This window comes from Gastrolobium bilobum, unplaced genomic scaffold (genome assembly GCF_033153095.1).
Source record: "Gastrolobium bilobum isolate Gb01-03AN ecotype WA unplaced genomic scaffold, APGP_CSIRO_Gbil_v1 utg90103, whole genome shotgun sequence".
NCBI classification, from domain to species: domain Eukaryota; kingdom Viridiplantae; phylum Streptophyta; class Magnoliopsida; order Fabales; family Fabaceae; genus Gastrolobium; species Gastrolobium bilobum.
In genome coordinates this window covers 8558-25452 of record NW_026898187.1, presented here as the reverse complement: position 1 = coordinate 25452, position 16895 = coordinate 8558, and the positions used below count along the sequence as shown (strand labels likewise).

Sequence of the window (16895 nt, the reverse complement as noted above, 5' to 3'; positions counted from 1 at the left end):
CACTATCAGAAGAAAGGTTTTGGATTCGGAAGATTTTGGATTCTTTTTCTTTTTCTTGGTCTGGTTTGGAAGGTTTTGGATTCTTGCTGAATGTTTACATTGACATGCAAGGGTTGCCTTATATATATAGAAAACTTTTTTGGTGGGTAGTATATGATATGAGGCTGATAAGGGTAGATATGATATGGGGCTGATAAGCCTCCTGTGTTTGATGAGCACCTGATTAGTAATCTGATAAGATTATGTTGAAGGAGAAAAGAGAAAGAAAAAATAAAATATAATGCAATAAATACAAATATATTGGGTAACGTGGGTATTTATTGGGTATCCAATATTGATATCCTATCCTATTGAATCATAACCCAGCTCCTCTCATAAGATAAGAAATCATGTATTGGATAGGATAAAAGGAGATAATAGGATAAGCTAATCATATCCTATTGACTCACCAAACAAGAGATAATTTCCTGTAATATGATAAACCCATAATTTCCTGTAGTGCGTGTTTTATTTTATTAAATTATAATAAAAATAATTCATTTTAAAATTAGGTAACAAGATAATTTAATAAAAAATAATAATATTACATCAAACTTTTCCTTATATGATCAGATAATGAATTATAAATAAAAAATATATCAAAAATTTGGTGCATTCGTAATACTTACTAAATTTGCCGCCATTACCATATATACATAGGACAGAGTAGGTGATATATAGGTGGTCAACACGGGATGAGAACCAAAGAGACCTAGTGTTAACCACATAGTTCACGGATATTTATAACTATTAATACATAACTACTAAACGCATATTTAAATTATTTTATTTTAAAATTAAATTATTTTATTTTAAAATTAAATTCTTTAATTTTAACAATTTTTTAAAAGGTTTTTTATTTAAATAATAATAATAATTAAGAGTTGTCAAACAAGCTGTATAACTTTTTCTTTCCCATTTATCAATTTGTATCTAAATTTAAACAAAATTTGCTTGTTTCACATACAGAAAAGGGGAGTATTATATTTATAATTTTTTTTACAAATTATAATATGTATTCTCAAAAATATACTAGATTACATTATGTATTTTTGAGAGTACATAGTGTAATTTGTAAAAATTTATAATTTTTTTTTGTAAACAGATGCTTCCTAAAAAAAAAATCATTACTCAACTATCAAACTTTATTCTTTAGCTCCCACGATGACATATAAGCAGCGGCGGAGCCACACATACGCCAGCAGGTGCCAAGGCACCTGCTTGTTTTTTTTTTTTACTTATTACATATATTACATAATTAATTATAATTAATCAAGCTTCAAATTATAATTTGGCACCACCTAAATAGAAAATCAAATACTCAATATAAAGTAACAATAAATTATTTAAATGCAAACAAATAATAAAGAACGTGTATAGTATGTTATTTTTGTGTTTCACCTTCTTTTATTTTTTATCTCGTATATTTTTTTTCGCTTTATTCTAATTAGTTATGTTATTTATTCTTATTCCTATTATTTTAAATAAGACATAGTTATAATATGAAAAATTACTTTTTTTTCTCCTTTCCTCAGTCACTTCAACTGACGTGTAGAGAGAGAAAAAATAACTTTTCATGAAAATAGTTTTTTATGTTATAACTATGTCTTACCGGTAAGACATAATGTTAAAAACTAAAAAGACATAATTTGTGTTATTTAAAAGGATACACACTTAACTCTTGAAAATAACAATCATGAAACCAAATGAATAACAGGTCTATAGTTATGGAATATGAAGGTTTATTAAACTATTGTGTTTTGGGTTATTGAAAACACAAAAAATAGTCAAAAACCTAATTCCCAAATGTGAGAACTTTCCTTCGTGCTTATGGTTGTTGCAAATAAGGGAGATGTTCTCTAACGAGAGATATTGAAAATTTAAGGAATAGAGAAAATGAAAGAGAAGACGAAGGACAATGCTTATTATACATATAATTATTATATTTGATTGTTTTCATATTTTTAGGACAATGTTTGGTTCATTATTTATTATGTTGTAGGAGAAAAGTGAAATTCTTATGTTTGAAATGCTTACCGAAAAGATTAGTGTATTTTTATATTTTTTATTTGATATATAATCAATGATAATTGTTCATTTGAATTTTCAATGTTATGTGATATTATTTAGTACATAATTTAGATCATTATGCTACAATTCATATTAAATTTTTTTTCCTAATAAATATTTTAATAATTTAATATGTCAAATTTTCTGGCACCACCTAAATTATTGGGCTGGCTCCGCAACTGCATATAAGTTTACTTATGCATGTTAGTTAATGGAACTCCTCTTGCTTTATCATTTGAAAATAAATTAATGATGACATGAGCAAAAATGTGTTGATAACTCAATTTCTGATAAGATTCTTATGTGCAAAGCTAATTCACCTATAAAGTCAATTGTATTAGAAAAGATTATTTTCTTTTATTTATCTAGATTCATTAGCTGTTTTACTGTTTGGTTGGTGATGTGGTTGTAATATATTAGATTTTCCAAGTTAAAATACTAAGCTTTAAGGTCAAAAGAGCATACTTATCAATACATTTTATGGATTAATTGTTAGTTTTTCATTTTCAATGTTATTTCTCACTCAAGTTTATATTTGGATAGGAATTTAGCATGAAAAATGAGAATTTGCGCAGAAGGAAAATTTGGATCAGATGGGCGGCGCTATCAGCGCGGAATAAATGCATTTTCAGTGAAAAATCCGCGCCATCAGCGCGGAAGAAGTATGACCGGCGCTGATAGCGTGGATTAATTCAAATTCAGTACAAAAAGGCGCCATCAGCGCCGGTTTTCGAGCAGGAAGACACCGTGTTTTGAACGCGTGCGTGCAAAATTAAAAAGGGGGATCAGAAGACAAAAATGATAGAGAGGGAGAGCTTGAAAAGAACTTCTGGAGCTTTTTGCGGAGATTGATCTTGGAGATTATTTTCTCTTCCTTTTGAATTCTTATTCTTCTTTTATGAATCATTGTAATTCAGCTATGACCATGTCTGGCTAGTTTCCTTCATTGTGGGTAGGGTCACAGTTGGTTAAAAAGCCAACTCTTAAAACCTATCACCCAATACTTAGGGCAAAAAAAGGTAAAATAATATAGGATAATATATTTATGGGATTAAAGTGTCTGCTGTAACTTTAGATAAAAGTGCCTGCTGTGCAATTAAACAGTATCGTTTTGGTCTTTTTTTAAAAGTCAAATTGCTTACTGTGCAACACTTCTGTATTCATCTTGTTCGCATGCCAGTTTCTTTTTCCCTTAATGGCAGTGTGATATTAAGGGAAAAAGCGTTGGAAAGATCATTCAGTAATTTGACTATCTTTACTGACATATGAATTAATCGCATCGAGAGAATGACATGTTTTGGTCGGAGTGGGTGATCGCGGAACCCAATTAAAATGGCGACAATAACAAAAAAAAAAAAATGGAATGCAATAAAATTAATATTACATGATGCTAAATGCACGATTGAACAGTTAACTTATAGTCTATTCTATAGAATGCATAATATAAATAACTGGTGTAAACGAACGCCATAATATGACAATCGAAGAGTTAAAAAGATTCGCCCCATCTAAGAAGAGGGGGGAACAAGAGGTAGACTTCCGCAAAGATTTAAAATGGCATTACCTAATTGCAGTAGGGCATAAGCGAGTGCCTTCCTGGTTGATCTTTCCAACGCTTTTTCCCTTAATATCACACTGCCATTAAGGGAAAAAAGAAACTGGCATGCGAACGAGATGAATACAGAAGAGTTGCACAATAAGTAATTTGATTTTTAAAAAAAGACCAAAACGACACTGTTTAACAGCACAGCAGGCACTCTTATGTAAAGTTACAGCAGAAACTTTAATCCCTATATTTATTGGGGAAAAAAGTATCTAATGTTACTTTAGACAACTTTGTCTAATGTTCATTGAAACGACGTAGTTTTATGGTTGAAAAATTAAAAAAATAGAATGATAAAGACTATTATAACCCTGAAATAAATTAAAATTACAAAAACACCATGATTTCCGCTCCAAAACGACATCGTTTTGGTGAACATGACATAAAGTTATCTAAAGTAACTTTAGAAAAAATAAACCCATATTTATTATGTAGGAGGAAAATAAAAGAATTTCATGCACATACAACAATAGATGAAGAGCTCGTTAATTTTTGTTTCTCTCTCTCTTTGATTGCTATCTCTCTCTTTTGATTGCTGTCTATGCAGGAAATCTTTTTATTTTCCTGTTTAAATGACAAATATATTACCCAATAATATAACCTTCTCTCATACAATTGGCTTTATGTGTCGGAGAATCAACTTTGTACATAACAACCTTATCAGAATTTGAGTTATCAACACATTTTTGCTCCTGTCATCATTAATTTATTATGAATTGATAAAGGAAGAGGAGCTTCATTAACTAGCATGCATAAGTAAACTTAATATGTCAACCACGGGAATTAAAGAAACAAAATACAACTGCTAAAGAATTAAAAGAATGAGATATACGATGATCACTTTGAGCGAATTAAAATAATTAACAAGTTTATTTAAATATATGAAATGCACTGAATAAAGAAAGAATATGATAGGGATTTGATATTACATCTCAACCTAAAATTAAGGTATTTGATGTATCATATTTAATTTATTCCTTTGAAATGCAGATCGACCACACTTAAATTCCCAATAGTATTTAAGAGAAATCTTTGTCATCGGCTATTGTTTTGTTCTTAAAACTATATATATAACTAGAGAAAAATGTGTGTCATTTTAAATGACATACCTTATGTCCTTTTATTTTATAAAGAGGTGTGACAATAGTTGTTAAAAAATCGATTTATCACTACGGTTTTACATTTTTACGATTTTTTTTTCATCAAAACGATTTTATCAATATTTCAAATGTTTTTACGTTTTTATGATTTTTTATGATTTTTTTACATTACGATTTTAAATTTTACGATATTTTAATCTCTCTCCGATTTTGCTTAAATTTTTTTTTCTTCCATGATTTATCTTTTTTTTTTACTTAAATTGACATAATTTTATGTCCTTTAAAATAGTACACATTTTTTCCATATAACTATTATTATTAGAATTAATTTACTTTTGTGTCTGAGTTCTCGTCACCATTTCTTCCATGAATCCTTGTCGATCTTTTTCTCAATTGCTGGCAGTCTGGCACTTTTGAGCGAATAAACTAGATTCAGTAGTGTTGACATTTTTCTGTAAAAATAAAAGTAAAAATAAAAATAAAAATAAAAAAATTTGCTGAAGGAATCTTCGCTTAATTAGGGTCAATTAAGAAAAGAATAGACAGAACATCAAACAAGTGATGTTGGCCATATCAAATACTCATCACATCTGAATGCATGTATAAAGAATTAATTCACGGGTTACACACAACATTTAGGCTAAAATTCGGAAATTAGAGCAGACACATAATGTTCAAGTGATGGTGGTTTGTTGTATAGGAGTTCATATGGTGGTTTGTTATTTAAAAGTGGTGTGCAGGTTCTGTTTATGATGTGTATGGCATGAGAAATTGCATAGGTCCATAGGCTAAGTGGTAATTTGGCTTGAAAGAAAAGAGAACGAGCTGCATTAAGGATATGTTGGTGTTTACGTTTTGCAACCCCATTTTGTTGGGGTGATTCAACACAAGAACGTTGATGTTCAATCCCTTTTGAGAGATAGAAATCAGTCATAAGGAATTCAGCTCCATTATCACTTCTGATGATTTTTATGGAGGATTTGAATTGATTTTCAACATAGGTAGTAAAGTGTTTTAAATTGTTTCGTGCCTCAGCTTTGTTCTTTAAAAGAATAGCCCATGTAAAACGTGTATAGTCATCTACAATTGTTAAGAAATATCGATGGCCATGTAAAGAAGTTGTGGAGAAGGGACCCCAAATGTCAGTATGTATTAATTGGAAAGGAAATGTAGTTTTGGTTGTACTAGAAATGTAAGGTAATTTTCTTTGTTTTGAGAAATGACATATATCACAGGGATCTATTTTATTACATGAAATGAAAGGGAAGTAGATGGACATGGTCTTCATGACTGGTTCAGAAGGATGACCAAGTCTTTGGTGCCATATCAATGCATCATTGGAGTTCACTTTATTGCAGAAACTTTTCTTTACAGATCCTTCATGTGTCTTCAATATGTAGAGTCCATCTAATTGTTTAGCTGAACCAATCGTCTGGTTGGTTGATATCTGTTGGATGAAACAAGTTAAGTCATGAAAAAGAATGTAGGATTGGGTGTCTTGAAGAAGTTTGGTTACTGAAATCAAATTTAAAATCCTAATTCTAAATCCGTCTTGAACTCCAAATTAGTTGGGAACCTATAAGATTACCGGAGGATAATGTTAAAAAAAACAAAAATCAGAAACATGCAACTTTTTATTAAAAAAAAAAAACAAGTGTTAAGATCGATCTCTTTTTTGATTAATTTGAAAAAATTAATAAAATAAAATGAAAGATAAAAGCATTCCACATAATAAAAATAAACTTATGGTTGTTGCAAATAAGGGAGATGTTCTCTAACGAGAGATATTGAAAATTTAAGGAATAGAGAAAATGAAAGAGAAGACGAAGGACAATGCTTATTATATATATAATTATTATATTTGATTGTTTTCATATTTTTAGGACAATGTTTGGTTCATTACTTATTATGTTGTAGGAGAAAAGTGAAATTGTTATGTTTGAAATGCTTACTGAAAAGATTAGTGTATTTTTATATTTTTAATTTGATATATAATCAATGATAATTGTTCATTTGAATTTTCAATGTTATGTGATATTATTTAGTACATAATTTAGATCATTATGCTACAATTCATATTAAATTTGTTTCCTAATAAATATTTTAATAATTTAATATGTCAAATTTTCTGGCACCACCTAAATTATTGAGCTGGCTCCGCAACTGCATATAAGTTTACTTATGCATGTTAGTTAATGGAACTCCTCTTGCTTTATCATTTGAAAATAAATTAATGATGACATGAGCAAAAATGTGTTGATAACTCAATTTCTGATAAGATTCTTATGTGCAAAGCTAATTCACCTATAAAGTCAATTGTATTAGAAAAGATTATTTTCTTTTATTTATCTAGATTCATTAGCTGTTTTACTGTTTGGTTGGTGATGTGGTTGTAATATATTTGATTTTCCAAGTTAAAATACTAAGCTTTAAGGTCAAAAGAGCATACTTATCTGTTATAAAAAAAAAAAGAGCATACTTATCAATACATTTTATGGATTAATTGTTAGTTTTTCATTTTCAATGTTATTTCTCACTCAAGTTTATATTTGGATAGGAATTTAGCATGAAAAATGAGAATTTGCGCAGAAGGAAAATTTGGATCAGATGGGCGGCATTATCAGCGCGGAATAAATGCATTTTCAGTGAAAAATCCGCGCCATCAGCGCGGAAGAAGTATGACCGGCGCTGATAGCGTGGATTAATTCAAATTCAGTACAAAAAGGCGCCATCTGCGCCGGTTTTCGAGCAGGAAGACACCGTGTTTTGAACGCGTGCGTGCAAAATTTAAAAGGGGGATCAGAAGACAAAAATGATAGAGAGGGAGAGCTTTAAAAGAACATCTGGAGCTTTTTGCGGAGATTGATCTTGGAGATTATTTTCTCTTCCTTTTGAATTCTTATTCTTCTTTTATGAATCATTGTAATTCAGCTATGACCATGTCTGGCTAGTTTCCTTCATTGTGGGTAGGGTCACAGTTGGTTAAAAAGCCAACTCTTAAAACCCATCACCCAATACATATGACAAAAAAGGTAAAATAATATAGGATAATATATTTATGGGATTAAAGTGTCTGCTGTAACTTTAGATAAAAGTGCCTGCTGTGCAATTAAACAATGTCGTTTTGGTTTTTTTTTTAAAGTCAAATTGCTTACTGTGCAACTCTTCCGTATTCATCTTGTTCGCATGCCAGTTTCTTTTTCCCTTAATGGCAGTGTGATATTAAGGGAAAAAGCGTTGGAAAGATCATTCAGTAATTTGACTATCTTTACTGACATATGAATTAATCGCATCGAGAAAATGACATGTTTTGGTCGGAGTGGGTGATCGCGGAACCCAATTAAAATGGCGACAATAACAAAAAAAAATGGAATGCAATAAAGTTAATATTACATGATGCTAAATGCACGATTGAACAGTTAACTTATAGTCTATTCTATAGAATGCATAATATAAATAACTGGTGTAAACGAACGCCATAATATGACAATCGAAGAGTTAAAAAGATTCGCCCCATCTAAGAAGAGGGGGGAACAAGAGGTAGACTTCCGCAAAGATTTAAAATGGCATTACCTAATTGCATTAGGGCATAAGCGAGTGCCTTCCTGGTTGATCTTTCCAACGCTTTTTCCCTTAATATCACACTGCCATTAAGGGAAAAAAGAAACTGGCATGCGAACGAGATGAATACAGAAGAGTTGCACAGTAAGTAATTTGATTTTAAAAAAAAGACCAAAACGACACCGTTTAACTGCACATCAGGCACTCTTATGTAAAGTTACAGCAGAAACTTTAATCCCTATATTTATTGGGGAAAAAAGTATCTAATGTTACTTTAGACAACTTTGTCTAATGTTCATTGAAACGACGTAGTTTTATGGTTGAAAAATTAAAAAAATAGAATGAAAAAGACTATTATAACCCTGAAATAAATTAAAATTACAAAAACACCATGATTTCCGCTCCAAAACGACGTCGTTTTGGTGAACATGACATAAAGTTATCTAAAGTAACTTTAGAAAAAATAAACCCATATTTATTATGTAGGAGGAAAATAAAAGAATTTCATGCACATACAACAATAGATGAAGAGCTCGTTAATTTTTGTTTCTCTCTCTTTGATTGCTATCTCTCTCTTTAGATTGCTGTCTATGCAGGAAAACTTTTTATTTTCCTGTTTAAATGACAAATATATTACCCAATAATATAACCTTCTCTCATACAATTGGCTTTATGTATCGGAGAATCAACTTTGTACATAACAACCTTATCAGAATTTGAGTTATCAACACATTTTTGCTCCTGTCATCATTAATTTATTATGAATTGATAAAGGAAGAGGAGCTTCATTAACTAGCATGCATAAGTAAACTTAATATGTCAACCACGGGAATTAAAGAAACAAAATACAACTGCTAAAGAATTAAAAAAATGAGATATACGATGATCACTTTGAGTGAATTAAAATAATTAACAAGTTTATTTAAATATATGGAATGCACTGAATAAAGAAAGAATATGATAGGGATTTGATATTACATCTCAACCTAAAATTAAGGTATTTGATGTATCATATTTAATTTATTCCTTTGAAATGCAGATTGACCACACTTAAATTCCCAATAGTATTTAAGAGAAATCTTTGTCATCGACTATTGTTTTGTTCTTAAAACTATATATATAACTAGAGAAAAATGTGTGTCATTTTAAATGACATACCTTATGTCCTTTTATTTTAAAGAGGTGTGACAATAGTTGTTAAAAAATCGATTTATCACTACGGTTTTACATTTTTACGATTTTTTTCATCAAAACGATTTTATCAATATTTCAAACGTTTTTACGTTTTTATGATTTTTTATGATTTTTTTACATTACGATTTTAAATTTTACGATTTTTTAATCTCTCTTCGATTTTGCTTAATTTTTTTTTCTTCCATGATTTATCTTTTTTTTTTTTACTTAAAATGACATAATTTTATGTCCTTTAAAATAGTACACATTTTTTCCATATAACTATTATTATTAGAATTAATTTACTTCTGTGTCTGAGTTCTCGTCACCATTTCTTCCATGAATCCTTGTCGATCTTTTTCTCAATTGCTGGCAGTCTGGCACTTTTGAGCGAATAAACTAGATTCAGTAGATAGAACATCAAACAAGTGATGTTGGCCATATCAAATACTCATCACATCTGAATGCATGTATAAAGAATTAATTCACGGGTTACACACAATATTTAGGCTAAAATTCAGAAATTAGAGCAGACACATAATGTTCAAGTGATGGTGGTTTGTTGTATAGGAGTTCATATGGTGGTTTGTTATTTAAAAGTGGTGTGCAGGTTCTGTTTATGATGTGTATGGCATGAGAAATTGCATAGGTCCATAGGCTAAGTGGTAATTTGGCTTGAAAGAAAAGAGAACGAGCTGCATTAAGGATATGTTGGTGTTTACGTTCTGCAACCCCATTTTGTTGGGGTGATTCAACACAAGAACGTTGATGTTCAATCCCTTTTGAGAGATAGAAATCAGTCATAAGGAATTCAGCTCCATTATCACTTCTGATGATTTTTATGGAGGATTTGAATTGATTTTCAACATAGGTAGTAAAGTGTTTTAAATTGTTTCGTGCCTCAGCTTTGTTCTTTAAAAGAATAGCCCATGTAAAACGTGTATAGTCATCTACAATTGTTAAGAAATATCGATGGCCATGTAAAGAAGTTGTGGAGAAGGGACCCCAAATGTCAGTATGTATTAATTGGAAAGGAAATGTAGTTTTGATTGTACTAGAAATGTAAGGTAATTTTCTTTGTTTTGAGAAATGACATATATCACAGGGATCTATTTTATTACATGAAATGAAAGGGAAGTAGATGGACATGGTCTTCATGACTGGTTCAGAAGGATGACCAAGTCTTTGGTGCCATATCAATGCATCATTGGAGTTCACTTTATTGCAGAAACTTTTCTTTACAGATCCTTCATGTGTCTTCAATATGTAGAGTCCATCTAATTGTTTAGCTGAACCAATCGTCTGGTTGGTTGATATCTGTTGGATGAAACAAGTTAAGTCATGAAAAAGAATGTAGGATTGGGTGTCTTGAAGAAGTTTGGTTTGGTTACTGAAATCAAATTTAAAATCCTAATTCTAATCCGTCTTGAACTCCAAATTAGTTGGGAACCTATAAGATTACCGGAGGATAATGTTAAAAAAAACAAAAATCAGAAACATGCAACTTTTTATTAAAAAAAAAAAACAAGTGTTAAGATCGATCTCTTTTTTGATTAATTTGAAAAAATTAATAAAATAAAATGAAAGATAAAAGCATTCCACATAATAAAAATATTTTATTTAACATTTATTATAACTAAAGAATTTTTATTTATTACCAAAAAAAGAGAGAGCAAGTAATCTTGCCACGTCATATCCTTTGTAGGTTGTTCCTTTAGCCCATTTGATAATGGATCATGCTAGAATCCCAGAAAGTAGAAACAAGTGTTGGAGTCAATTCTTTGCCTCAGGTGCGTGGAGTATGGTTACATTTGGTTTGGAATATCACTCTATTCAATAAAAATAAAAGGGTTTGATGAAATAGTCATGGACTATCATATATTCGTATTAACAAAATTACTCTTATTAAATAGCTTAAGGCAGGTATTCTTATACTAGAATAAAAAAAATTATACCTAATTTTAATTTAGCCATTGATTTGCTTTGTATATATGACTTACATATATAATAAATCAGAATCGTTAGATATAAATATGATCGACGATGCAAGATTGGAAATGTAACTGTCTAAAATGATTTTGATCCAATAGATAATTGATATTACAAAATAACCTTATTTTCTTTAACTTTTATTCCAGGCCGTTTGACGTGACATAATTACAGAAATTAGAATCCTAACATTTTCAATAATTTTCACAATAGAGAATGAAAAGACAATTATTAATTATATCAATTAAGGGTTTTATATTTCTCATTCAACATGAGAATTGAATTCTCATGTTGTAGAGACAAAAAACATGTGGGACCCGTATGTAAGAAAAAATTATGTGTAGGACCCACGTTGACACAGAAATCGAAGGGTGTGTAGGAAAATTCAAATTATCATGTTAAATGAGAATTATAAAACCCATCAATTAAATATATGTTATGCATCATCAATATTAGTTAAGTAATCTAGTCTAAACATTCAGCATATAATTTTATCTCATATATATATATATATATATATATATATATATATATATATATATATATATATATATATATATATATAATATGTGAGGTTTATATTATCTTTTTCTTTCACTTCTCTTCACATGGACCTCATACACTTTTATGTATATAGAAGATAAAATTATCTCTTACAACATAAGAAACAATTATCCAAATATATCACTTAATATTATCTTTTTAAGGGCTGTAAATACAAATGTTAACATGTAAGTTCATTCGATGCCTATAACCTGTTTTAGATAACTCATCATTAGGGGTTTGAGGGTTTCGTATATATAATAGACCAATTCCCAATACCAAATAATTTCCTTGCTAAACTTTGACCCCATAATAAATTTATGGCAAGCAAGGACCCTTTAGATTTCATTTCATCTACTTATCCTAATAAGAAATATTGGAAATTAGGTATAGCAGATGAGAAAAAAAGGTGACCCACACAATTGACGGAGAGACAGCTATTTGATCTTGTGCATGTCAGCCATGACTGACACAGACCGGGAGCAACCTTATAACAAGGGAACAAAACTATACATAGTGATACGGTGGTGGGTACTCCTTTTTTTCAAATATAAAAATTTTTATTTTCATTTTTGAAATTTTTTTTCTGGCCACCTTTAAATTTTTTCCACGTTTGGAAAAAGGAAATACCTACTTGGGTATTCCTATAGGTTGGAATTGGTTGTTGCGTTTAAAGCGTTCCATAATTCAGTACAAGGGTAGTTATATATCTTTGGATCACTTTGAAGAGACATTAATTAGGCATTGCCATATAAATCCCTGCTATGTAGATACTTAGACCATGACATTTAAATAGTTATTATCTCGTGGGACGTGGCAGCAATATATAATGTATAATTGTGTATATATTACATAATGAGGGGTGCTGCTTTTCCAATAGCAATTAAAACGTGTGATATAAGTCGCAGTTTCGGTAAGTGGGACTAGGACTCAGTTTCTGATATACCTCATGAGGCGAAAAAAAGAAAAAAAAAGCTCAATCAGTTGATCGTGTCGTGGACCAGAGTTAATGGAGATTCCAGCACAGTGCTTTTCATTGTCCTCAATGTTTTTTTTTTTTTTTTGAGATGTTAAAGATATTTAATTAAAAAACTGCTGAGGGCAAACACAGATGATTTCCCTCTGGTCTGTCTAGATGTGCACGTTAAGAGGTGTAGGAAAAGGTGACAAAAAAGAAGAAAATGGTACCATGATGCAAACTAGGGCATGTGAATACAACTAAATAATTGTGATTTACTAATAACAAAATCCTCTCGCCAAGACTACTTGTGAGCTACTTCATGACACCGCTGTGCAACTAAGTTGAAAGTTGACAAAGCAATTCTTCTTTGCTTAACACTTCTTTGCAAGCAGATGGCTGAAAAACATCAAATAAGCATATCACAATGGTGGAAACTAGAATATTATGAGCCTTGATGAAAATTTCTAAAGGAAAATGTAAGAAAGATAATTCCTACTTTATTGGTAGTAATAAATATTATCCGGGAACTTTTCCACAGACACTGAATTCCTGCATAAAAAAAGATTGTAATTTTTACCTGAAGCAATGACAACAATTTGCCCATTTCGGTGTCCACGTCCTTGAACATAGTTAAGCTCTCTGGAAGAGTGTTCCTTAGAAAGAATAGCATTGCTGAGGCAGCTTTTTCCTATAAAAGAAACACAAGATTATTAACTTATAATACATGTTTGAAAAATAAGATAAAGAAGACACACATGCTGATGATAATAACAATAATGACTTGCTCGGTGATAGTGAAAATATAAAGAATGGAAGGATGAGTAAAATATCTAGACACTGTTCATGCTTCCAAGCATTGCCAACGATCCCACCCCAAGTGTTCATTTCAAAGAAAAACTATCAAAAGATAAATTGCTAAAAAATTTCAACATGAGATTGAGAGGAGGTATGTATCTTGATCATAATAAGAGGAGGTACCTTTTAACTATACACCAGGGATTATACCTTTGTTTATATAGTCATGAGTGGCATACCAAAAAACTAGCAGCAAAATTCATTCAAATGAAGCAATGGATGAAGTGAATAATCTAAAACTGAATTAATCCCCTAGACTACTAGCAAAGTGAGTTTATATGTACTTCAGAGTTGTTTCTCCTGTATTTATGTTTCAGGGAAATGAAGCAACTATCTATGGGTTATGGAAGTTTGTAGATCATAATAATCAGCTTTAACATGATGCAAGTAAATTCAAATTCAATTTCACATCTATATATCTACAATACCTTCACTTTATAGTCCTGATCATTGTCAAGTGCAATAGAAAAAGCATTCAGAAGCCTAGGATGATAAAGGGTTTGCGCCACATGGACAAAGTTTGTAGGCGTCTCCATAAAATTAAAAGCTGCCAACCTAACTTGAGCATGAGAGTCTTGGAATGAATTCAAAACTTTGGTCAGCACTTCCCCAAGAAAATTTTCCATCAATACCTGCCAAAAATGTAATTAATAAACAAAGGTTAGACAGTGTGAGAAAGTAGTAAACCTCACCAGCAATTAAGTCAAAAAGTTATTAATATATATGAAAGCAAAGCAAAGAGAGTTGTTAAGATGATGAGGTCACCATTTCATCAGAGAACTCTTTTGAGATCACAGTAAGCAGTGTAATTCCAGCATGGCGCTTCTTCCATTCCTTGGAATCCAAGTAAAGAGGCAACAGTTCTGAAGCAATTGCCAATACTTTACTCCCTCCAAGTGTAACACAAAGTTGTTTCAAACACTTTATTCCAAAGTCATGGTCATGGTCATGGTCACCAACACCACAATCCTCTTCAATACACATAAGCATTTTCATAGAAACGAGGAACAACCTAACCACAGTTTGAGAAGGAAGGTTCAGCCACACGTGTTCACCGTACTCTTTTACCTCAGTCATGGCCATAACCAACAGCGCGACTTCACGAAACTTGTCGTCGTCGTTTGAAGCGATAGACGACACAAGCCATTCAAGAATCTGAGACCAGTGTTGATGAGTTTTGTATATAGCGGAAACGGTTTTAGCGAGGACATAGAAAACGAGTCTTGGGACCTCTGACTCCATCACTATCAGAAGAAAGGTTTTGGATTCGGAAGATTTTGGATTCTTTTTCTTTTTCTTGGTCTGGTTTGGAAGGTTTTGGATTCTTGCAGAATGTTTACATTGACATGCAAGGGTTGCCTTATATATATAGAAAACTTTTTTGGTGGGTAGTATATGATATGAGGCTGATAAGGGTAGGATATGATATGGGGCTGATAAGCCTCCTATGTTTGATGAGCACCTGATTAGTAATCTGATAAGACTATGTTGAAGGAGAAAAGAGAAAGAAAAAATAAAATATAATGCAATAAATACAAATATATTGGGTAACGTGGGTATTTATTGGGTATCCAATATTGATATCCTATCCTATTGAATCATAACCCAGCTCCTCTCATAAGATAAGAAATCATGTATTGGATAGGATAAAAGGAGATAATAGGATAAGCTAATCATATCCTATTGACTCACCAAACAAGAGATAATTTCCGGTAATATGATAAACCCATAATTTCATGAAAATCCATGCTTGAGATAGCATGTCTCGATGGTATGGTTTGTTCTCTTGCAATATGTGCAAAACTTATTTCCACGACCTCTTCCTTGATTGAAACCTTGGCCTCTTCCTTGATTAAAACCTTGGCCTCTTCCTTGATTGAAACCTTGGTTGAAGTTCTGATTGAAATTTGGATGATATCGAGTCTGTCCTCTGTCTAGTTGTCCTCTGGAATTTTGTTGTTCAGCAATATTGATGAAAGATTGTGAATCTTGGACTCCTATTTTCAGGCGCCTTTCTTGCTGAAGAATCAATGAGAATACTTTGTTAACACATGGAAGAGGGTCTAAGAGCATTACTTGAGCTCTCACATGTTCAAATTGGTCATTTAACCCTTTCAAGAATCTTATTACATAGTCCCTTTCACGAGTATCCTTTACTTGTGTTGCTGCTCCACATGCGCAAGATGGTAAAATTGGCTGTAAGCTTTCTAATTCATCCCATAAAATATTTAATTGGGTGAAGTAATCTGAAACACATTTGTCTCCTTGCTGCAATTTGAAAATTTCATCTTGAAGATCAGAAATTCTAAACATATCAGTTTGAGCAAACCTGTCTTTGAAGTTGTTCCATATATCATCTGCTTTCTCCATCCAAAGCACTGATTGTGCAATGGATTCTGAGATGGATCGATTGAGCCAAGAAATTATCATAGTGTTACACTTTTCCCATGAACCAAATAGAGGACTGTCATCATCTGGTTTCTTGATTGTTCCATTAACAAAACCAAGCTTGTTCTTGGATAGGAGTGCCATACGCATTGATCTTTGCCATGTGTGGAAGTTCTTTCCATTCATTGAAGGAGATATTAAGACCAGCGATGAGCTTTCATTGGGATGTAGGTAATAGGGTTTGGATTCTGGTGCTGGTGTTGTATTCTGGTTTGGTACTGCTCTTTGAGTTGGTGCTGATGCTGCATCTTCCATTTTCTTGATTGATGAAAAGAAAACAGAAAATTTCGAAAGGAAGAAGAAGGAAAATATTTTGAGAAGAATTGGGAACAAGAGAGGGTGAATACCAGAGCTCTAGATGAGCTCTGATACCATATTGAAAACTAGATAAAAGATGAAAAAGATTGAATGTATTGAATGAATTCTCAAGGTTACATTGCTGATATATATACAACAGCAATCAAACTAAAGCACGGAAGCAAAGACTCTTTAACTGTAAATAACAGAAATAACTAACATCTAACTAACAGACTTCTAACTAACTGAATTAATT

At 31.4% G+C, this 16895-nt stretch overlaps 1 protein-coding gene across 1 annotated transcript; it reads right to left on the bottom strand.

Moving 5' to 3' along the window:
* Positions 1-15628: 15628 nt before the first annotated feature.
* Positions 15629-16597, bottom strand: LOC133313653 (uncharacterized). The gene has a single exon (XM_061515046.1). The coding sequence runs from the start codon at positions 16595-16597 to the stop codon at positions 15629-15631; it is 969 nt and encodes a 322-aa protein (XP_061371030.1).
* Between the last annotated feature and the right edge of the window lie 298 nt (positions 16598-16895).